This window comes from Ursus americanus, chromosome 24, assembly GCF_024610735.1.
Source record: "Ursus americanus isolate L20-20 chromosome 24, mUrsAme1.1.p, whole genome shotgun sequence".
NCBI classification, from domain to species: Eukaryota; Metazoa; Chordata; class Mammalia; order Carnivora; family Ursidae; genus Ursus; species Ursus americanus.
Window position 1 is genome coordinate 46,861,902 of NC_142150.1, and position 22,446 is coordinate 46,884,347.

The following is a 22,446-nucleotide window of genomic DNA, read 5'->3' on the forward strand; positions in this document are numbered from 1 at the left end:
GAGAGCCGTGGGTGGATAGCGTCCGCTTTCCCCGACGTTCATGGGGACGATCTCGAAGTCCCAGCACCGGTTCCTACGCCTGCTCCCATTCCGTGACAGAAACCCCCCAACATGCTAGGACTGTTGCTTGTGGCCTTAGTTTTCTTTCTTAAAACAGTCGAGACCAGCTGTTTACTTCTGTCAGATGCTGCTTTCGCATCTACTGAGAAGAGCGCAGGGTTTTTCTCCTGGAATCTGCGATGTGGAAATCCCCTGGGCTCGGAGCGAGCCGCCGGCTCCCCCTTCCGCTCCCCTAGCGGCATTGCACCTCCGGGCCCGGGCAGCCGCGAGCAGCAGCGGGCGACCTCGGGCTCAGGACTGCATGCCGCGGGGCCTCCCACGGGCAGCGCACGGCGACCTCAGAGACCCTCGGTCCCGGAGTGAGAGGGTGTGCCGCCGGGCACCCGCCACGCCACAGCTAACAGGAAGCCCGCATGACCAAACACCAAGATTCAGGGGCTTTGGTGACGGCCACACAGCGGAGCTCCCTGGCTGGCTCCCATCGCCGGTACATTTTCTCGTGCTGAAGTGTCCTTGGATGCTGGGAGAACTCGACTTGCTTAGGACTGTTGGGACGTAGGGTGTGGGGGGGAGGGGGTTCATACACAGCACCCCCCCCCACCTGAGTGCTTGAACCAGCCAAAAAACAAGCACGGCCTCAGAGAGGCAGAGGCAGGGCCACACCTGACCTTGTGAATTATAAATTCACAGACTGAAAGCCACGGACTACGGACTACGTTTGCTTCCCCCTGGAATTCAACAGACAACCTTCCAGTCGCTGGCAGCACGGGGCCTGGACGAACTCCCCTCCGGTCACCCCTGGGGGAAGGGAGAGAGAAGAGGCAGGATGCCCGCCCTCTGTTTCCAGTGGCTGCCTGCTGCCTGGGGGAGAGCGAGCAGAGGGCGGCAGCGCCAGGGTGAAGGGGACCAGCCCGCGTGGACGGAGAAAGGCGCATGCCCTCGTGGCTTCTCTTGCCCACCTGAATTCGCTATGCTGATGTATTCCCCAGGGTGTCCGTCTCCGTGGTACTGAGTGAGACGTGTGCACAGTGTTCCTTCCTTGGGTGGATCTTGAGCGATTTGGGGACCACGTAATTCCAGTTTCCGAATCAGACGGCCGGGCTTTCCCACGTTTTCTACCATCTAGTCTGTGTGATGTGATGCCACCAAAGCCCCGGTCGTGCACCCCACCCCGTGGCCTGTCCTCACTGATCTGGGCATGGTTGTGCACATGGCTTGAGGGGGGTGACGCGGGAAGTGCTCGGGCTGGAGCTGTCCTCTTGTCACTCCGCAGACGGTGGGGCACCGTGTGAATTGCCGCCTCACTCTGGAGAAGAGGACACGTGCTGGGGGGCATCTGTGAGCCCCGCTGCTCCAGCCACAGCCGGCCCTGTGGACCCCCCAGCTGACGGCAGACGCCGGACAAGCCAGCCCGGGCTGCAGACTGGAATCACGAGCTGAGTAAGTCGTTATTTGAGGCAACTGTCAGACGGCTCACTCTTGTATCGAGTATGAGTTACCCGCCGTAAACGCCATCAGGTGACGTGCACAGTCTGGTAAATGTCAGCGTCTGCGTGCAGTCACGTGCCCACCACGGAGCGTGTCCACGCCACTCTGCAGCCGGTCCCCTCCCCGGGCCCACGTCCCAGGAAACCACGGCTCTGCTTTCTGCTCCCACGCTTTGCCATCTCCAGACGCCTCACTAGGAACCGTGCGGTCGTGTGTCATCCGGCGCTTTCTAGAAGCCTCCGTGCTGCACAAGTGGGTGCTGGCTCGTGTTCGCCGCTTACACCACAGACTCAGCTCTGACTCCAGACAAGTCTCCCCCAGGAAAGGGAGGTGGGGAGACAGCCGGGGTGGGGGGCCAGGCCTCCTCAGGTCCCCACCCTGCCTTCCAAAGCCACTGCTCAGGGAAGGCTCTTTCCCGGCTTTTTCCACGGAGGCCCCGTGATTGAGGGCGAGACCGTGGGGCCCGGGGCTCCCCTAACCCGTGGTGCCTGGCAGAGCCCAGAAGGAGTAGCTCCAGGGTCTGGACCGGACCTGACATCACAGCAGGGTGACCCCAAAGCCCCTTCTCTCTCTGGGACCAGGCAGGGGTCCCGATTCTACCACCTTCCCCTGTGGTGAAGAATAGCATAGCCTCTGGGGGGCCTGGTGGGCAGCAGACTGGCTGCGGTCCGTTCCTTGTAACGGTCACGATCCCACTGTGAGGTGAAGGGCTGGGAGGGCGTCCCAGGCCCTCAGTAGACCGAGCCTGCCGGCATAGCCAGAGCCCGAGCCAGACTGACCCCTGGAGGCCACACCAGGCCCACAAGGCCCAGCTCCTGAGAGCGTGAGTGCCCCCTGACCCAGACACTTGGGGTGCGGTGGTGTCTCCAGGAACCGGGCATAGCAGAGCCATGAGGCACACCTCTAATCTAGGGGATGCTGTGTGGAAAGACAAGGTAGGCCAGTGTGGCCAACACAGGCCATAAGCTCTGGATACCCCGTTGGGCCGTGGGTGGCCTGTCCCCCTGTCCCCAGAGCACCCTCAGCCAGCAGCAGGGACCATGGGGCCCAGCATCTGAGCTCACAAGGGCAGCTGCCACCTGGCCCCTAACCCAGGTCCCACATCCCCACTGAGCCCCAGGACAACGCAGCTCAGGGATGTGGGCCAGATGAGGAAGCCGAAAGAGCTGGACATGACCGGAACGCCTCCCTCGCGGCCCCTCCCCCCCTCCCCACCCGCACCCGCCCTCCTCCTCTGAAAAGGACGCAGAGAGAACCAAGAAGACAGCCCTGGCTGGGCCGACAGGGCGGGTCTCTGTTGGGGAGGGGCACCTGCTCTGCTGATCTCTCACTGAGAAGCCCGATTTACAGAAGGGCACCCAGCTGAGTCCCGCGAACACGTGATCAAGAACATCTGAGGCCCGTCTCCTGTCATCAGCTGCACCAGGGGGCAGCCCCGGAGACGAGGTGGGGGCCGCTTGGCCTCAGGTCGGAGGGCAGATCAGCATCTCCAACTGGCCCCAAGGGTGTCCGTGAAAGCTGGTGGGCAGCCCAGAGAAGAAGGGACCACGGGGGGAAAGCATGGCCTGCACGCTGGGGTCCCCACGGGAATTCTCCCCAGGTAGAAACCAGGCTTGGACAGGGAAGGGACATCCACGGGGCAGACTCTGGGCCGGTGGGCTCTCCTCCAGACCCAGCCACTCTGGTGGAGAGCAGAGGCTTGGAAGCAGTGGAGGGGAAGGGTGGGGAGGGGCACAGCCAAGGCGGTCGCTCCCAGGAGGAGGGGCAGGGTGGCTGCCCACTGCGCGGGTATCCCTAGCAGACCCCTCAGAGCCCTCGTGTGAACAGTGGGAGCAGAAGGGGCAGCCTGTAAGAAGCGAAGGGACCCCCCCAAACGGCCCCCAGGCCAGGCGGTGTTGGTGCCCAGTGTGCGGATCATTCATCCGTCCCTCCAGAGGGCTGGGCGGGGGCTCTGGGGAGCACCCTTTGCTTCCTCTGGGGCAGTCTCAGCGACCATCTGCCGACGGCCATCAAATGATTTTGAAGCCAAAAACCTCTTTCCAAACAAAGCCTCATGGAAACCTCCACATGTCAAAGAGAAAACCTTGGCTCTGCTGCTGACACTGGGGGTCTGCGGGCACAGCCGAGAGAAGCAAGCGGGCGCAGCTGCACCCTCGCCCACCCCGGCGTCCAGAGCCCCCACCTCTCAGCTGCAGAGCAAGGAGGTGGATGAGGACGCTGGCCCCGAGGCTGACCCTCTTCCCAACCAGATGCAGACCCCCCCCCGTTCTTGTCCTGCAGTTGGTCCAGCCTATGCTGGGCTGCCCGCCGGAAGGGCACAGCCTGGCGGAGCAGAAGGGACCCACTGCCAGGGTGGGCCAGGAGCTCAGCTCCGTGTCAGTGACACACACCGCACACTAAGAGAATTTCTGGAGCTCACAGCCCTCATGGCCTGGGGGGTGGGGAGGACACCTCGGAACAGGTGAGAGCCACAGGGCAGGCACCTTGACCGTTTTACAGAAAGGCTGGTTCTGAAGCACCCGGAAGCCCCACTTGGCCACACGGCAGAGGCCGGCCCCGTGCCCTCAGCAAACCTCCGGCCCTAGGAGGCCACTTGGTGCCTCCAGGGCCACCAGGCCAACTACCGCCTACAGCGTCCTCAGGTCTAGGCCAGGGACAATGTGGGCTCCTGCGATCACCAGAGGGGGCTGTGCAGGGTCGTCTGGACCCCACCAGGCCAGGAGGGGTTGCACAGACCCCAGGTCCCAGGTCCCAGGGTCGTGCTGGTGTGCAGACTCTTCCTGACTGGCCATCACCGGCCTCCCTGATGTCGGGCGGGGGCAGGTCAGGGAGGGCTCATGAGGGAGGGCCGAGCCCTCAGCCCAGCCCCGCAGGACACAGAGAATGCAGAGGAAGGGGGTTTCCGGTGCCCCGTGCCAGCCCTCGCTGGCCCCCAGCACCATGGAGCCTGCTGTGGGCACCGCCCTTCCTGACAGCCTCCATCCGGTCGGCTGTAAAATGTGGCAGAGTCTCGTGGGAGAGGACGCTGTGGGTCCCCGGGGACGTCGGCACCCTCCCCTTAGGCTGCTGAGGGTGCTGGCAGGTAGGGTGACTGCACTCGGGGCTCCGCGGCCTCGCCAGCTGGTCAGGCCGGGGGTCTGCTGCCTCGGAACAGACAGCTGGCTCCTTGCCCAACCTTGTGAGCTCCGGCTCTGGTCCAGCTGTCCCCACGGCCACCCAGACAGCCCACCAGCCTGGCACTGTGTGTCATAAAAGGACCAGAGGAGTCCCTTCCCTGAAATTCCCACTTTGGAGGCTCAGCTCACACAACAGCTTCCCAAATACATGCGGGCCGGTGGCCACGTGGATGAACGCCCGGGCACAAGCACACGCACACTCACAGGGCCAGCCTCCCGCCTGGGTCCACAGAGCCACCCAGAGCTTGTGCAAGTGGGTCTGAGGGCGGGCGGCTGTGCGGGCACCCTCAGCAGCCAGGAGAGACCCAGCAGTCAGCCTTGGCAGCAGGAGCTGGCTTGCTGCCTCTGGTCCGTGGACCGAGAATGTTCTTCTTCTTGCCGGCGGAGAGACCCAGGGTGAGGCATGTTTCACACACACACACGCAAACGTGTGTGCACATTCACACTCAGGCCGCACATGCTCACACACGCCCACATCCAGGAGCACACGCTTGCCCTGAGCTGTCGGGCCTCACCAAGGCAAGAGCCTGCAAAGCCCCCTGAGCGCCCTCTTTTGCAAACTCTGAACTGGAAGTCCTCCCGGAAGCGGCCTCCTGCTCTGTGGCCGCCCAGAAAGGGCTTTACACACGCCGAGCGGGGCAGGGCAGGACAGAGGGGCAGGGCAGGACTGCGCTTTCGGAGGCATCCTACAGGAGGTGGTCACGAGGGGCGCTCCCCTCTGAGCTTCCTCCAGCCACTCGCCCCACAGCAGCCACCCAGACCCTCGGCCACAACTGAAACGCACCAGCACAGCGTCTGCCCAAGTTTATTTTGGAAAGCAAAGAATTGAACAAAGACTCAGAAAATAAATATCCTCAGAGAGGAGGTCCGCTTAGGTGAGGAAGCTCAGAGGGTCAGCGGGGGGGGGGGGGGGTGCGTGCGGAGGTCGGGGGGGGGGGCCTGGACGCGGGACCCTGCTCATTCCCTCCCCGGATACAGGCCCCTGGCGCGCCGGGCGCGGCCGGGGACGCTGCGCTGAGCCCGCGGGAGCTCGCACACGGTGTCCTGGCACTGGCAGCTCTCGATGTGGGTGTAGGTGTGGTTCCGCGAGCTGCCATCAGGGCAGCTCAGCTCCACCTCCCGCTGGCTGGTGCGCTCCTCCTTGCAGCAGGAGCACCTGTGGTCCAGGGCCTGGGCCTCGGCTGAGTACCTGGGGGAGGGCCGCGGTGAGGAGCCACTCCCCCCCTCCCCGCTCTGCCACCCCCAGCAGGGCGCACGCAGGGCCTGGGACTCACATGGCAAAGGTCCCGCAGCTCCCAGAGCAGTAATTCATTGTGACCTTCTTGGTGCAGCCAGAGTAAGAGATTTCCTCCGTAACAGGAATGGTGGAGCAGAAGATCCTGGTCTCATTGCGAGGGATGCCTGGCAAGAGGGGGCGGAGGCTCTGGGGTGGGGTCTCCACACCTTCAGGGGGCCTACCGGATCTTCCCTCACGGCTTCTTCTCTCTCCCCAAGCGCCCCCGGCCTCAGCCACCCCCCAGCAAGCACGACATCCCAGGTGACGCCCTCAAATTGAGCATCTGGTGGAGAGTGGCAGAGGAGACAGGGATCCCGGGACACCGTCCCCCATGCCTCTTCCCCTCGAGGGTCCCAGCTGGAGCCCCCCTGCCCGGCTGCGCCTTGGGCCCCGGGAGCCACCATCCCAGCAGTCCCCACTCACATTTCTTGCAGCATCCGTTGGGCATGAGTGTGATGGAGCCCTGGAGGGAAGGAGAATGAGCCTAGGACTCAGGACGGCCCACAACAGTGAGCAACCCCTTCCTGCCACGGGGTGGGAAGGAACAGGGACCAGCCTGGCCCTGGGGACCCCCACTCACCGGGACGCAGATGCTGGGGTCAAAGTCGGGGCAGGTGATGTTGGAGACGGAAGAGATGAGCTGGTTGTGGATTTTCATGCAGCTGAAGAAGGTGCAATTGTTCGTGGGGTCGTTACTTATGTCCCCGGGCTGCAGGGCAGAGGGCAGTGTGGTGAGGCCCAGCAGGAGGCCCGGCCGGCGGGCCCAGAGCCACCAGGCAGGTGACACCCAGGAGGGGCCCCGGGACAGCCGCCAGCCTGTAGTCCACAGACACGTCCACATCCTTGCCCCCGGCACCTGCAGACGTGACCTTATTTGGAGAAAGGGTGTTTATAGACGGGACTAAGTTGAAGACCTCGAGATGAGACCACCCTCGATTACACAGATGGCCCTAAACCCAATGACCAGTGTCCTTAGAGAGAGAGGAGGGGCCACGGGAAGGTGAGGCAGAGAGTGGACAGATGCAGCCACAAACCCAGGGCCTCCTGGAGCCCCCAAAGCTGAAGAGGCAGGGGGGTCCCCCAGAGCCTTTGGAGGGAGTGCAGCCCGGCAACACCTTGATCTTGGACTCGGGCTCCACGCTGGGAAAGTCAGTCAGTCCCAGTGTTTCCAGCCCTAGTCTGTGGTCACTTGTCATGGCAACCCCAGGACACTTGCACAGCCATGCCCAGCCCTGGGGAGACTCAGCCATGGCTTCAGGTCAGCCCCTCCCGTGTCAAGGGATGGGACGTGACAGGTGGGACTCCCCGCTCACCTTTAGGACAATGTTCTCCATGCCGGGTCTCTTGATGATGCAGTGAGTCTGCTGACACTTCCTGCAGCACTCCCCGGGGACGTCCACCAGCTCGAAGCCCTGCAGGACATGCACGGCTCAGGTTGGCATAGGCAGACAGGCACCGGGAGCCGGCCGAGGGGCGGCCCTGGGGAGTAGGGGAGGCTTACAGGGCTGCAGGAGCTGTTGCAGTGCACGTGGGTGCAGGAGATGATGTTAAGCTGTGTGCTGCTGTCCGTGCTGTTGGTGCAGACGCAGTCCTGGCACTTGGAGGAATACACTGGGGACCCGGGCTGAGGGCACAGGGAGGGCAGGTGAGGCAGGGCCACCTCCCACACCTGCCGCCTGCCTGCAGGACGGCTGGCCGTGCCCAGAGGCCCCCGGGCCTGACACACACCACGGAGGCCCCAGAGCGGGTACCCACCCCCCCCCGGGCACCCTGCCCAACCTGAGAGCCAGCCCGGGACCCCCACCCCTCGGCCCAGGGCTCACCTGGTACTCAGCATTCCCGTGAACGCACACACCCTTGGGCACTGGGAGGAAGAGAATGCGGACATGGGTCAGGCTGGCCTGCCTGGCCCCATGGCTGACGCCCGGCCACCGGACGCACGGGCACTCAGGCCTGGGGTGGGTATGTGTACCATGTGGAGCGACCCCACCCACGGTTCCCAGACCCCCAGGCCCACTGACCACAGGAGTAGGAGGGGCAGCACTTCCCAGGTCTGGTCTCGCTGCTCACTTCGAAGCCCAGGGGGCACTTGGGCGGTGTCTCCTCGCACAGGCTGGTATTGCACTCTGGAGGGGAGGGGGACAGAGTGGGCAGGGCGGGGCCTGTGGGCAGAGGCCTCCTCCCACACCCAGCTCGGTGGCCCGCGTCCTGACGGCCCAGCCCCCGCAGGCCCCCAGTCGGAGGCCCCCTGGCTCAGCGAGGAGGTGAGAACAGCCCCGGGGGTGGCGGGGTGCGCCCCGGGGCCCCAGGCGCCCAGCGCTGCCTGCGGGCGGCCTTACTGCAAGTCGTGATATTGCAGCACGGGTCTGCGGGGTTGACCTCCGTGAGCGGGTAGGTGCCGTCCTCCGTGCACGTGACCGGCTCCTGGCGGCACTCCTTGGGCTGACAGATGATGCCGCGCCCGCCCTCCAGGCACACGCAGTCTTTGCAGTCGAACTCAAAGTGCTCCCCGAACTGCAGGGACGAAGTGGGTGGGCAGGGGATCATGGCGCCAGCGCCCCTGCCCGTGCGCCGGGGCCGTACCACAGCACGCTCGCACTCTGCCCACAGGAGGCGACACGCCGAGGGTCCCGTGGGAAGCCTGGGCCCTCCCCCCCCAGCACACGGGGCCACATCCCTGATGCCACAGCGATGACCTGCTCCTAGCGTTTGCCTCCACCGGCCCGGCCCGCGGCAAATGTTCCGCACACGTATGTGGGGCTCACAGAATGGAGCTAAGCAATCAACCACGTGTGGGAGACACGGACAACACTGCAGCGGCCAAGATGCCATCTCGGGTTTAGACGGCATGTGGGTGGCATGAAGGGGTGGATGGACATGTGGACCAGTGGGTAGATGGATGGACAGTTGGACAGACAAAGGGATAGATGGACAATTGGGTGAATGCTTGGATGAGTAGAAGGAAGGAGGGGCGGAGAAGGGAGAGAGGAGGGAAGGGGGAAGGAGGTGGACGGGTGGGGGGGTGGGCGCCCAGGGGACACCACTGCTGGCTCAGCCTTCCAGGACTTCAATGACATGACTCAAGGTTTGAGACTCCCAGGTTCTCATGTGCAACCCTCCCTAGCCCCCCAAATTCCGGGTTTGTGGGTTCCCACCCCAGCACCGAGAGGAAGGGCCTACCTTTCTAGGCACATCATCAGGCCCCACACAGCCTAGAAGGGAGAGAACACAAGTCCATTAGCAGAGTCCTGGTGCCGCGGGGCTGGGGTGGGCTTCACAGAGCAACGCGGGTGGGCAGCATACCACACAGCTCCACGCAGACGTCGAATCCTGGGGCGTAGTTCATGGTGCCCTCGGGACAGAAGCAGCCTTCCACCAGGTGGGTGTTCCTCTGGTGCGGGGGTCTGGGGGCGGGAGGGCATCATGTGATGGGTGTACACGGGCTGGGGAACAGGCATGTGGGACCCCGATGCCCGGACAGCGCCCACCACCCCGGCGCACAGCCTGAGGGGCCAGCCCGCTGTCCCGGCGCACCTTATAGCAACTAAGCTAGACTCGCATGAGGGCTCGTCTGCAGGACCACAGGCCCGGTACTCCCTGTGAGGTGGGCACGTCACCGCTGCGGGAAGGAGATAGGAATCAGAGGAGCTGGGGTTGGGAGGGAGGAGCCCGTGGGCCCCCTGGCGAGGGACAGGCCCACCCAGCCTCTCCTGCACCAGCTGGGGGTGACCAGCCGCCTGGTGCTGCCCATCTCGGCCCCCCATGCCATCCCTGAGCTGGGAGGCAGGGGCCCAGTGGCCTAGCAAGGATGGCCGTAGCCCCAGGCCCCCAGCCCCCCAAGCCCTGCCTTCTTCCCAGCCCGAGGCCCAGGCCGGCTCTCCCTGTCCTCCCGGCCCTCCCACCCCAGTGTGGCTTCAGGCCGGGCACGGCACCCAGCGGAGCACAAGCCCCTATCCGGCCCGCGGGACCACAGGTCTGGGGCAGGGGCAGGGGCAGGCAGGCACACACAGCAGATCCCATGGGTGTGGTTCCGCCAGTCGATGCAGATGTTGCCCTGGGCACAGAGGGTCGCGTAGGCCTGCAGGCTGGCGCACTCCAGGCCGGAGTCGGGCACAAAGCAGCTGTCAAACATGCACGCGTCGTAGTAGTGCTGGGGGGGTACCAGGGCGTGGCACGGGGCGAACACGCTGTGAGGGAAGGCGCGCGGGTCAGGCTCTGGGCGGCCCTCCCCACCAGCCCAGCACGTCTCCCTGGCCACCCTCCCAGAGTCCAGCTCAGCCCGTATCCCACTGAACGGGCGCCTGTAGGCGGACAGTGGCAACAGGGCCACCTCGGGGAAGAGGAGCGGGCACAGTGGACGGCCCGAGGACAGGCTGCTGCAGGCCAGGCTCTCGGGCAGGGGGGAGCTCCATGCTACATGGCTGCCAGCTTTGGGGGTGCCTCCCTGATCCCAGCCCTGAATGCTAGCTCTGTCCCCGGTCAGCTCCTCTCCCTGAGGCCTCCAGCTCAGCTGACCTTGCTGAGGCGGGAGAGATCTGGGAGGACAGAAAAGGCACAGGGATATCTGTCAAGACAGCTGAGCCCCATAGACATCGGGAGCCCCCGTCCTGGGCCCTCCGTGACTCAGCACCTGCCCACTGGCGCCCTGACTTCCCTCTGACACCCCAGCCCCGTGCTCAGCCCTCTGCCTCGGCTCCCCTTTGCAACGGGGGTGCGGCACGGAGAGGAAGCCGCTCCCCGAGACCCCAGGTTCCCTAGGGACGGGCGGGGGCACCTGTCTTTGATGAGCTCGCAGAGAGGAGAGGCGCAGCCCTTGTGGGTGGTGGTGCTGCCCCCTGGCGGCGTGCTGGCGGGGGGCTTGGTGGTCGTGCTGGTGTGGGGACAGTGCGGCTTGGAGGGGTCATTCACCACCCACTGATCAGCTGCAGACTCGCAGTTGGAAACGACCTCCCCGCTGGGCAGCACGCAGTCGTCTGCCGTATTGTTGGTGCACGTACCTGTGTCGGGAGGGAGCCCACGTCGTACCAGCACCAGACCCCGGCCTCCCCTTCTCCAGCCCAGGTCCCCCGGTGACCTCAGGCCAGGGCCGAGGGCACAGACGACACAGGACTCCCATCGGCCTCTTCCCACGGGATTCCGAGCGGGGCGCTCACACCCAGCCTCCCCCCGGCCCCGAGCCGTCCTCTTCAGGGGTGGGCCCGGGGGCTCACCACACTGGCCCTTGGTGTTGTTGCCAAACAGGTGGTAGGGCAGCCTGATGGAGAAGGAGAGTCCATTGTAGGAGATGAGGGCGCCCAGCTTGGAGACTTCCACCACGTAGTTGATGCCCGACTGGTACACGTGCACCTCATTCTTCACGTAGGGCAGCGCCACCACCTGCCTGTTGACCTGCACCTGTGACCAAACCCCTGGGGTCAGGACGGCCAGCAGGCAGGTGCGGTGGCCACTCACCTGGGGCCCCGCCCTGGCCACCTTGGGAAACAGAGCCCCGTGGGTCTAACAAGAGTGAGTCGGGGCAAGCCGAGTCTTCAGAGAGCACCTGGGATCACCCCGCCCCTGCCTGTTTTCAGGCCTGTGCGTCCAGTGGGGGACCTCTGCCTGGCCCCTGGCCCTGGCCCACTTCCCACCTCCTTTCCATTGCTCTGGGCCCGACTTGTCCTGGCCGGTCCCCGGGGGAGGTCTCAAGGACACTGCGCTCAGAGGCCCCTGGAGACACTGGGGCTCATGCCGAGGGTAGAGCTCCCCAGGCCACAGGAACCAGCAACCCCACACGAGCGTGTGCCCAGTGCCTGTGCTCGGGGAGGGAGCTTCTGCCACAGAGGCCTGGGACCAGGGCGGGTGGTGGGAGCACGAGTGGGGAAGGTCAAGGGACCCCTGCATATCGCCAAGGGCCTGAGAGAACGGCCCAGTCCCCGCCAAGCGAGGGAACGGGTGCACCTGTGCGCCTGTGTGGGCGCCCTCGCCCTCGCCACGCACCTGGACCTCAATGGGCATCAGCTGCAGCGTCTTGAGCAGCACCTCCTGGGACTCGTAGCGCACGATGAGCGTGCGGGGGCAGGACACCTGGTCGTTGACGTCACAGTGGTAGTTGTCGATGTAGACCCCAAAGTTGCCCAGCGTGGGGGCGATCTCCTCCACAAGCACGTACGTGCAGTTTCCCTGGTAGCTGTAGTACAGCCCGTCGAACGTCACGTAGTGGGGGTCCCCCCAGCCTGTGCAGTAGCCTGAAGAAGGAGCTGCGCTGAGCCACACCGAGCCCCGGCCCGGGGGCTGCACGGGGACAGGCACCGGTGAAAGCCCAGGGACGGGTGGGATCAGCAAGCAGGAATGGGGAGGGGGGGCGCACATTCCCGCTCCTGGGGCGTGCGGGGCATCCAAGCCCATTCTGTGGGACAGAGCCTCGCCGTGGAGCCAAAAGGCCTGGGTTCCGAGTCCAGCTCTGCCCCTCCAGCCCCAGGACCAGCCTCCTTCTGGGAGGTGGCTGTGCCCCACCAGGCAAGCCCCTCCCGCGCCCGGACCCCCAGCCCGAGATGGGAAGCAAGCAGGAGGCCCAGCACAGTCGGCCGGCACATTCAGCCTGCGGTCTGCACCCAAGGACCTCAGGGCCTGCAGCCCCCTGCTCACAGAAGGGAGAAGATGGAGGGCCCTGCAGTGTCAGGGGGCTTACAGTCACATTCCCAGTGCTCGCAGCACTCGTGGGGACCCCGGACGAGCACGGGCTGGAGGCCGTTGGAGCAGGTGGGCATGGGCGGGGTTTCGCACTCCACCTCCACGAGCTCCACGGTGTTGTTGTACTTGCAGATCGCCATGGTGCAGTTACACAGCCACCACGTCTCGTTCTCCTACGGCGGGAATGGCTCGGCATCAGCAGAGGCCAGCCTGGACCCACCCCGGCCCCCGCTGGAGGCTGGGGCACCGGGTGCCCCGGGCAGGAGGCAGCTCACTGCCAGCCACCTCACTGCAGCAAGGGAGGCGTGGGTGAGAAGGGGGCTCCAGCAGACCTGAGCCCAAAAGTCCACTTGAAGCCTCAGTGGTGGCACAGGGCGTCGGGACAGGGGTGTCTTGGGTGACCAGCAGAAAGGCAGTGCCTGGGCTCTGGAAGCCTGGCTGGTGGGTGCATGGTCTCAGGGCCAAGAGGACAAAAAGTCGCCCACAGCACACTGACCTGTCTGGGAGGATCGAAGTCTGGGCACGCAGGGGGCTTGGTGGTGGCCGGTGTGCTCGATGCCGTGGGCGTGGGTGGTTTGGATGTCGAGGTCGGTGTCGTCTTGGAGGGGGTGGGCGTTGGGGAGGGTGTGGACGGGCATGACCAGTTGAAGATCTCGATGGCGCACAACACCGAGCAGTTCACGTAATAGCAGGTGTCCCCGTGCGTGCCGTTGTACACCAACTCGCCTGCGAGGGGAGAGAGACCAGTCCTGCACTGTCCCCCAGGGCTGTCCACCAGGGCTGTCCACCAGGGCATGCAGGCAGGTGCCCACGAGGCCACCAACCCCCACTTCCCTGACTCATGGCTACAGCAAAGGGGGGCTGATCACAGGGCAGCCGCCCACACCCAGCATCCAGCTTCCCAAGCGAGCTCCTGGTTTAGACTGACCACTGGTGAAACCAGAGACCAAAGCCCAACCAGCCTCTGTCGCCTGAGAGCCAGAGTGAAAATCTTGGGTACCTGGTGCATAGTATGTGCCGTTCAAAAAGCAGCATGTCTCCTGAGGGGAGGAGGCGACTGGGGTCGTGATGCCTGGGCGCATGCTTATACTGACGTTTGGAGTGGAGATTGGGGTCGGTGTGGGCGTGGGCACAAAGGAGGTCGTGGTGCTGGTGATCTGTGGCCTGGACGGTGTGGGCGGCGTGGGCGTTCCTGTGGTGGTCGTTGACACCGTCGTAGGAGTGGGCGTGGAGGGGGTGCCCGTGGTGGTGCTGATGGTGGGGGTTGGGGTCGGGGTGCCCGTGGTGGTACTAATGGTGGGGGTTGGGGTCGGGGTGCCCGTGGTGGTGGTGATGGTGGGGGTCGGGGTCGGGGTGCCTGTGGTGGTGCTGATGGTGGGGGTCGGGGTCGGGGTGCCCGTGGTGGTGGTGATGGTGGGTGTCGGAGTCGGGGTGCCCGTGGTGGTAGTGATGGTGGGGGTTGGGGTTGGGGTGCCTGTGGTGGTGCTGATGGTGGGGGTTGGGGTTGGGGTGCCTATGGTGGTGGTGATGGTGGGGGTTGGAGTCGGGGTGCCCGTGGTGGTGGTACTTGAGGTGGGTGTTGGGGTCTCTGTGCCTGTGGTGATGGTGATGGTGGGGGTCGGGGTGCCCATAGTGGTGGTGGTTGGACTGGTAGTGATGGTGGGTGTTGGGGTTGGAGTGCCTGTGGTGGTGGTGATGGTGGGGGTTGGAGTCAGGGTGCCCATGGTGGTGGTACTTGGGGTGGGTGTTGGGGTCTCTGTGCCTGTGGTGATGGTGATGGTGGGGGTCGGGGTGCCCGTAGTGGTGGTGGTTGGACTGGTAGTGATGGTGGGTGTTGGGGTTGGGGTGCCTGTGGTGGTGGTGATGGTGGGAGTTGGAGTCGGGGTGCCCGTGGTAGTGCTGATGGTGGGGGTTAGGGTTGGGGTGCCTGTGGTGGTGGTGATGGTGGGGGTCGGGGTCGTAGTGGTGGTGGTTGGACTGGTAGTGATGGTGGGTGTTGGGGTTGGAGTGCCTGTGGTGGTGGTGATGGTGGGTGTTGGGGTCGGGGTGCCCGTGGTGGTGGTAGTCGTGGTGGTGCTTGGAGTGGTGGTGATGGTGGGGGTTGGGGTTGGGGTTGGGGTGCCCGTGGTCGTGCTAATGGTGGGCGTTGGGGTCGGGGTGCCCGTAGTGGTGGTGGTTGGACTGGTGGTGATGGTGGGTGTTGGGGTTGGAGTGCCTGTGGTGGTGGTGATGGTGGGTGTTGGGGTCGGGGTGCCCGTGGTGGTGGTAGTCGTGGTGGTGCTTGGAGTGGTGGTGATGGTGGGGGTTGGGGTTGGGGTTGGGGTGCCCGTGGTCGTGCTAATGGTGGGTGTTGGGGTCGGGGTGCCTGTGGTGGTGGTAGTTGTGGTGGTGCTCATAGTGGTGGTGATGGTAGGGGTTGGGGTTGGGGTGCCCGTGGTAGTGCTAATGGTGGGGGATGGGGTTGGGGTGCCTGTCGTGGTGCTGATGGTGGGTGTCGGAGTCGGGGTGCCCGTGGTGGTGGTAGTTGTGGTGGTGCTTGGAGTGGTGGTGATGGTGGGGGTTGGGGTCTCGGTGCCTGTGGTAGTGCTGATGGTGGCGGTTGGTGTTGGGGTGCCCGTGGTGGTGCTGATGGTGGATGTCGGGGTGCCTGTGGTGGTGGTGATGGTGGGAGTTGGAGTCGGGGTGCCCGTGGTAGTGCTGATGGTGGGGGTTGGGGTTGGGGTGCCTGTGGTGGTGGTGATGGTGGGGGTCGGGGTCGTAGTGGTGGTGGTTGGACTGGTAGTGATGGTGGGTGTTGGGGTTGGAGTGCCTGTGGTGGTGGTGATGGTGGGTGTTGGGGTCGGGGTGCCCGTGGTGGTGGTAGTCGTGGTGGTGCTTGGAGTGGTGGTGATGGTGGGGGTTGGGGTTGGGGTTGGGGTGCCCGTGGTCGTGCTAATGGTGGGCGTTGGAGTCGGGGTGCCTGTGGTGGTGGTAGTTGTGGTGGTGCTCGTAGTGGTGGTGATGGTGGGGGTTGGGGTTGGGGTGCCCGTGGTAGTGCTAATGGTGGGGGATGGGGTTGGGGTGCCTGTCGTGGTGTTGATGGTGGGTGTCGGAGTCGGGGTGCCCGTGGTGGTGGTAGTTGTGGTGGTGCTTGGAGTGGTGGTGATGGTGGGGGTTGGGGTCTCGGTGCCTGTGGTAGTGCTGATGGTGGCGGTTGGTGTTGGGGTGCCCGTGGTGGTGCTGATGGTGGATGTCAGGGTGCCTGTGGTGGTGGTGACAGTGGGTGTAGGGGTTGGTGTGCCTGTGGTGGTGGTGGTGGTACTTGGGGTGGGTGTCGGGGTCTCTGTGCCCGTGGTGGTGGTGATGGTGGGGGTCAGGGTGCCTGTGGTGGTTGGACTGGCAGTGATGGTGGGTGTTGGGGTTGGAGTGCCTGTGGTAGTGGTAATGGTGGGTGTAGGGGTTGGGGTGCCTGTGGTGGTGGTGGTGGTGGTGGTACTTGGGGTGGGTGTTGGGGTCTCTGTGCCTGTGGTGGTGGTGATGGTGGGGGTCGGGGTGCCTGTGGTGGTTGGACTGGTAGTGATGGTGGGTGTTGGGGTTGGGGTGCCCATGGTCGTGCTAATGGTGGGTGTTGGGGTCAGGGTGCCCGTGGTGGTGGTAGTCGTGGTGGTGCTCAGAGTGGTGGTGATGGTGGGTGTAGGGGTTGGGGTGCCTGTGGTAATGCTAATGGTGGGGGTTGGGGTTGGGGTGCCTGTCGTGGTGCTGATGGTGGGTGTCGGAGTCGGGGTGCCTGTGGTGGTGGTAGTTGTGGTGGTGCTTGGAGTGGTGGTGATGGTGGGGGTTGGGGTCTCGGTGCCTGTGGTAGTGCTGATGGTGGCAGTTGGTGTTGGGGTGCCCGTGGTGGTGCTGATGGTGGATGTCGGGGTGCCTGTGGTGGTGGTGACAGTGGGTGTAGGGGTTGGTGTGCCCGTGGTGGTGGTGATGGTGGGGGTCGGGGGGCCTGTGGTGGTTGGACTGGTAGTGATGGTGGGTGTTGGGGTTGGAGTGCCTGTGGTAGTGGTAATGGTGGGTGTAGGGGTTGGGGTGCCTGTGGTGGTGGTGGTGGTGGTGGTACTTGGGGTGGGTGTTGGGGTCTCTGTGCCTGTGGTGGTGGTGATGGTGGGGGTCGGGGTGCCTGTGGTGGTTGGACTGGTAGTGACGGTGGGTGTTGGGGTTGGGGTGCCCGTGGTTGTGCTAATGGTGGGTGTTGGGGTCGGGGTGCCCGTGGTGGTGGTAGTCGTGGTGGTGCTCAGAGTGGTGGTGATGGTGGGTGTAGGGGTTGGGGTGCCTGTGGTAGTGCTAATGGTGGGGGTTGGGGTTGGGGTGCCTGTCGTGGTGCTGATGGTGGGTGTCGGAGTCAGGGTGCCCGTGGTGGTGGTGATGGTGGGGGTTGGAGTCGGGGTGCCCGTGGTGGTGCTAGTCGTGGTGGTGCTTGGAGTGGTGGTGATGGTGGGGGTTGGGGTTGGGGTGCCCGTGGTCGTGCTAATGGTGGGCGTTGGGGTCGGGGTGCCCGTGGTCGTGCTAATGGTGGGTGTTGGGGTCGGGGTGCCCGTAGTGGTAGTGGTTGGACTGGTAGTGATGGTGGGTGTTGGGGTTGGAGTACCTATGGTGGTGGTGATGGTGGGTGTCGGGGTCGGGGTGCCCGTGGTGGTGGTAGTTGTGGTGGTGCTTGGAGTGGTGGTAATGATGGGGGTTGGGGTCTCGGTGCCTGTGGTAGTGCTGATGGTGGCGGTTGGTGTTGGGGTGCCCGTGGTGGTGCTGATGGTGGATGTCAGGGTGCCTGTGGTGGTGGTGACAGTGGGTGTAGGGGTTGGGGTGCCTGTGGTGGTGGTGGTGGTACTTGGGGTGGTTGTCGGGGTCTCTGTGCCTGTGGTGGTGGTGATGGTAGGGGTCGGGGTGCCTGTGGTGGTTGGACTGGTAGTGATGGTGGGTGTTGGGGTTGGAGTGCCAGTGGTAGTGGTAATGGTGGGTGTAGGGGTTGGGGTGCCTGTGGTGGTGGTGGTGGTACTTGGGGTGGGTGTTGGGGTCTCTGTGCCTGTGGTGGTGGTGATGGTGGGGGTCGGGGTGCCTGTGGTGGTTGGACTGGTAGTGATGGTGGGTGTTGGGGTTGGGGTGCCCGTGGTCGTGCTAATGGTGGGTGTTGGGGTCGGGGTGCCCGTGGTGGTGGTAGTCGTGGTGGTGCTCAGAGTGGTGGTGATGGTGGGTGTAGGGGTTGGGGTGCCCGTGGTCATGCTAATGGTGGGGGTTGGGGTTGGGGTGCCCGTGGTGGTGCTGATGGTGGGGGTTGGGGTTGGGCTGCCCGTGGTGGTGCTGATGGTGGGGGTTGGAGTCGGAGTGCCTGTGGTGGTGGTGATGGTGGGTGTCGGAGTTGGGGTGCCTGTGATGGTGGTAGTCGTGGTGGTGCTCGGAGTGGTGGTGATGGTGGGGGTTGGGGTTGGGGTTGGGGTGCCCGTGGTCGTGCTAATGGTGGGCGTTGGGGTCGGGGTGCCCGTAGTGGTGGTAGTCGTGGTGGTGCTCAGAGTGGTGGTGATGGTGGGGGTTGGGGTTGGGGTGCCCGTGGTCGTGCTTATGGTGGGCGTTGCGGTCGGGGTGCCCGTGGTGGTGGTAGTCGTGGTGGTGCTTGGAGTGGTGGTGATGGTGGAGGTTGGGGTTGGGGTGCCCATGGTCGTGCTAATGGTGGGTGTTGGGGTCAGGGTGCCCGTGGTGGTGGTAGTCGTGGTGGTGCTCAGAGTGGTGGTGATGGTGGGTGTAGGGGTTGGGGTGCCTGTGGTAATGCTAATGGTGGGGGTTGGGGTTGGGGTGCCTGTCGTGGTGCTGATGGTGGGTGTCGGAGTCGGGGTGCCCATGGTGGTGGTAGTTGTGGTGGTGCTTGGAGTGGTGGTGATGGTGGGGGTTGGGGTCTCGGTGCCTGTGGTAGTGCTGATGGTGGCAGTTGGTGTTGGGGTGCCCGTGGTGGTGCTGATGGTGGATGTCGGGGTGCCTGTGGTGGTGGTGACAGTGGGTGTAGGGGTTGGTGTGCCTGTGGTGGTGGTGGTGGTACTTGGGGTGGGTGTCGGGGTCTCTGTGCCTGTGGTGGTGGTGATGGTGGGGGTCGGGGGGCCTGTGGTGGTTGGACTGGTAGTGATGGTGGGTGTTGGGGTTGGAGTGCCTGTGGTAGTGGTAATGGTGGGTGTAGGGGTTGGGGTGCCTGTGGTGGTGGTGGTGGTGGTGGTACTTGGGGTGGGTGTTGGGGTCTCTGTGCCTGTGGTGGTGGTGATGGTGGGGGTCGGGGTGCCTGTGGTGGTTGGACTGGTAGTGACGGTGGGTGTTGGGGTTGGGGTGCCCGTGGTGGTGGTAGTCGTGGTGGTGCTCAGAGTGGTGGTGATGGTGGGTGTAGGGGTTGGGGTGCCTGTGGTAGTGCTAATGGTGGGGGTTGGGGTTGGGGTGCCTGTCGTGGTGCTGATGGTGGGTGTCGGAGTCGGGGTGCCCGTGGTGGTGGTAGTCGTGGTGGTGCTCAGAGTGGTGGTGATGGTGGGGGTTGGGGTTGGGGTGCCCGTGGTCTTGCTAATGGTGGGCGTTGCGGTCGGGGTGCCCGTGGTGGTGGTAGTCGTGGTGGTGCTTGGAGTGGTGGTGATGGTGGGGGTTGGGGTTGCGGTGCCCGTGGTCGTGCTAATGGTGGGCGTTGGGGTCGGGGTGCCCGTAGTGGTGGTAGTCGTGGTGGTGCTCAGAGTGGTGGTGATGGTGGGTGTAGGGGTTGGGGTGCCCGTGGTAGTGCTAATGGTGGGGGTTGGGGTTGGGGTGCCTGTCGTGGTGCTGATGGTGGGTGTCGGAGTCGGGGTGCCCGTGGTGATAGTAGTAGTGGTGGTGCTCAGAGTGGTGGTGATGGTGGGGGTTGGGGTCTCAGTGCCTGTGGTAGTGCTGATGGTGGCGGTTGGTGTTGGGGTGCCCGTGGTGGTGGTGATGGTGGGTGTTGGGGTCGGGGTGCCCGTGATGGTGGTAGTCGTGGTGGTGGTTGGACTGGTTGTGATGGTGGGTGTTGGGGTCTCTGTGCCCGTGGTGGTGGTGATGGTGGGGGTCGGAGTCGGGGTGCCTGTGGTGGTGGTAGTCGTGGTGGTGCTCGGAGTGGTGGTGATGGTGGGGGTCGGGGTCTCTGTGCCCGTGGTGGTGCTGATGGTGGATGTTGGGGTGCCTGTGGTGGTGGTGACTGTGGGTGTAGGGGTTGGGGTGCCTGTGGTGGTGGTGGTGGTACTTGGGGTGGGTGTTGGGGTCTCTGTGCCCGTGGTGGTGGTGATGGTGGGGGTTGGGGTGCCTGTGGTGGTGGTAGTTGAACTGGTTGTGATGGTGGGTGTCGGGGTCTCTGTGACTGTGGAGGTGGTGATGGTGGGAGTCGGGGTCGAGGTCGGAGTTCCCGTGGTGGTGGTCGTGGTGGTCGTGGTGGTCGTGGTGGTGGTGGTGGTGGTAGGGGTAGTGGTCAGGGTGGTGGCAGGAGGAGGTGTGGAGATACAGTCCTCAGGTCCTGAACAGCAGACGTTGATCTCATAGTTGAGGCAGAAGGGCTGCGGTATGATCCCTCCTGGCTTCTGGTCTTCATTTCTGCACACCAGCCCAACGGAGAGGTCACACACCACCTTTTGCCCAAGTTCTTCGATGGGAACGTTAGGAAACTGCGTGGCTCTGCAGGAGATGTTGACTGCCCAGCCTTCTTTACAGATGTTCTCAATTGATTCGATGTCTCCACCCGGTTTGGAAAAGCTTGGTTTACCTGAATCCAGCCAGCCCGTCCAGTTGCACTGAGGCACACAGGGAGAAATTGTTGGCTCTCTGGTGGTTGATACTGGGGTAGGTGTGGTGGTGGTGGTGGTTGGGGGTTGTGGAATAGGTGTGGATGTTGAGGTGGTTGTGGTAGTCGGGATAGGTGTTGGAGTTGGGGTCTCTGTGCCCGTGGTTGTGGTGATGGTGGGAGTCAGAGTTGGCGTGCCTGTGATGGTGGTGGTTGGAGTGGTGGTCGGAGTGGTGGTTGGCGTGGTGGTCAGAGTGGTGGTTGGAGTGCTGGTGGGAGTGGTGGTGATGGTGGGTGTCGGCGTCTCTGTGCCTGTGGTGGTAGTGACGGTGGATGTCAGGGTCGAGGTGCCCGTGGTGGTGGTGGTACTCGGTGTGGTGGTGGTCGGAGTGGGTGTCGGGGGTCCCAGTGCCTGTGGTAGTGGTAATAGTGGTTGTCGAGGTCGGAATGCCGATGGTGGTGGTGATTGGGGTGGTGGTTGGAGTAGTGGTGATGGTAGGTGTCGGAGTCTCTGTACCTGTGGTGATGGTGATGGTGGGGGTCGGGGTTGGGGTGCCTGTGGTGGTGGTACTCAGGGTGGGTGTTGGGGTCTCAGTGCCTGTGGTGGTGGTAATGGTGGGTGTAGGGGTTGGGGTGCCTGTGGTGGTGGTGGTACTCGGGGTGGGTGTTGGGGTCTCAGTGCCCGTGGTGGTGGTGATGGTGGGGGTTGGGGTGCCCGTGGTGGTGGTGGTTGGACTGGTAGTGATGGTGGGTGTCGGGGTTGGAGTGCCTGTGGTGGTGGTGATGGTGGGGGTTGGGGTTGGGGTGCCTGTGGTGGTGGTGATGGTGGGTGTCGGAGTCGGGGTGCCCGTGGTAGTGGTAGTCGTGGTGGTGCTCGGAGTGGTGGTGATGGTGGGGGTTGGGGTTAGGGTGCCCGTGGTCGTGCTAATGGTGGGCGTTGGGGTCGGGGTGCCCGTGGTGGTGGTAGTCGTGGTGGTGCTCAGTGTGGTGGTGATGGTGGGGGTTGGGGTCTCGATGCCTGTGGTAGTGCTAATGGTGGGTGTTGGGGTCGGGGTGCCTGTGGTGGTGGTGACAGTGGGTGTAGGGGTTGGGGTGCCCGTGGTGGTGGTGACAGTGGGTGTAGGGGTTGGGGTGCCTGTGGTGGTGGTGGTACTTGGGGTGGGTGTCGGGGTCTCTGTGCCCGTGGTGGTGGTGATGGTGGGGGTCGGGGTTCCCGTGGTGGTGGTAATTGTGGTGGTGCTCAGAGTGGTGGTGATGGTGGGGGTTGGGGTTGGGGTGCCCGTGGTCGTGCTAATGGTGGGCATTGGGGTCGGGGTGCCTGTGGTGGTGGTAGTCGTGGTGGTGCTCAGAGTGGTGGTGATGGTGGGGGTTGGGGTCTCGGTGCCTGTGGTAGTGCTGATGGTGGGGGTTGGGGTCGGGGTGCCTGTGGTGGTGGTGACGGTGGGTGTAGTGGTTGGGGTGCCCGTGGTGGTGGTGACGGTGGGTGTAGGGGTTGGGGTGCCTGTGGTGGTGGTGGTACTTGGGGTGGGTGTCGGGGTCTCTGTGCCCGTGGTGGTGGTGATGGTGGGGGTCGGGGTGCCTGTGGTGGTGGTAGTTGTGGTGGTGCTCAGAGTGGTGGTGATGGTGGGTGTAGGGGCTGGGGTGCCCGTGGTCGTGCTGATGGTGGGGGTTGGGGTCGGGGTGCCCGTGGTAGTGCTGATGGTGGGTGTCAGAGTCAGGGTGCCCGTGGTGGTGCTGATGGTGGGGGTTGGGGTTGGGGTGCCTGTGGTGGTGGTGATGGTGGGTGTAGGGGTTGGGGTGCCCGTGGTCGTGCTAATGGTAGGCGTTGGGGCCGGGGTGCCCGTGGTGGTGGTAGTCGTGGTGGTGCTCAGAGTGGTGGTGATGGTGTGGGTTGGGGTTAGGGTGCCCGTGGTGGTGCTGATGGTGGGTGTAGGGGTTGGGGTGCCCGTGGTGGTGCTGATGGTGGGTGTAGGGGTTGGGGTGCCTGTGCTGGTGGTGATGGT

At 64.4% G+C, this 22,446-nt stretch overlaps 1 protein-coding gene across 1 annotated transcript in view; it reads right to left on the minus strand.

The window, feature by feature from the left end:
• Window positions 1–5,634: 5,634 nt before the first annotated feature.
• The window catches only part of MUC2 (mucin 2, oligomeric mucus/gel-forming), a 31,820-nt gene continuing 15,008 nt past the window's right edge, over window positions 5,635–22,446 (minus strand). Inside the window, 22 exon segments of the mRNA XM_087855219.1 lie at window positions 5,635–5,913; window positions 5,999–6,125; window positions 6,424–6,463; window positions 6,581–6,709; window positions 7,314–7,412; window positions 7,502–7,624; window positions 7,824–7,864; window positions 8,022–8,126; window positions 8,340–8,514; window positions 9,181–9,212; window positions 9,304–9,391; window positions 9,546–9,619; window positions 10,009–10,187; window positions 10,775–10,997; window positions 11,211–11,394; window positions 11,977–12,224; window positions 12,668–12,842; window positions 13,166–13,395; window positions 13,670–13,975; window positions 14,399–16,078; window positions 16,205–20,672; window positions 20,674–22,427. Of these exon segments, the coding sequence (XP_087711345.1) occupies window positions 5,682–5,913; window positions 5,999–6,125; window positions 6,424–6,463; window positions 6,581–6,709; window positions 7,314–7,412; window positions 7,502–7,624; window positions 7,824–7,864; window positions 8,022–8,126; window positions 8,340–8,514; window positions 9,181–9,212; window positions 9,304–9,391; window positions 9,546–9,619; window positions 10,009–10,187; window positions 10,775–10,997; window positions 11,211–11,394; window positions 11,977–12,224; window positions 12,668–12,842; window positions 13,166–13,395; window positions 13,670–13,975; window positions 14,399–16,078; window positions 16,205–20,672; window positions 20,674–22,427 (10,712 nt within the window). The 3' untranslated portion in view covers window positions 5,635–5,681.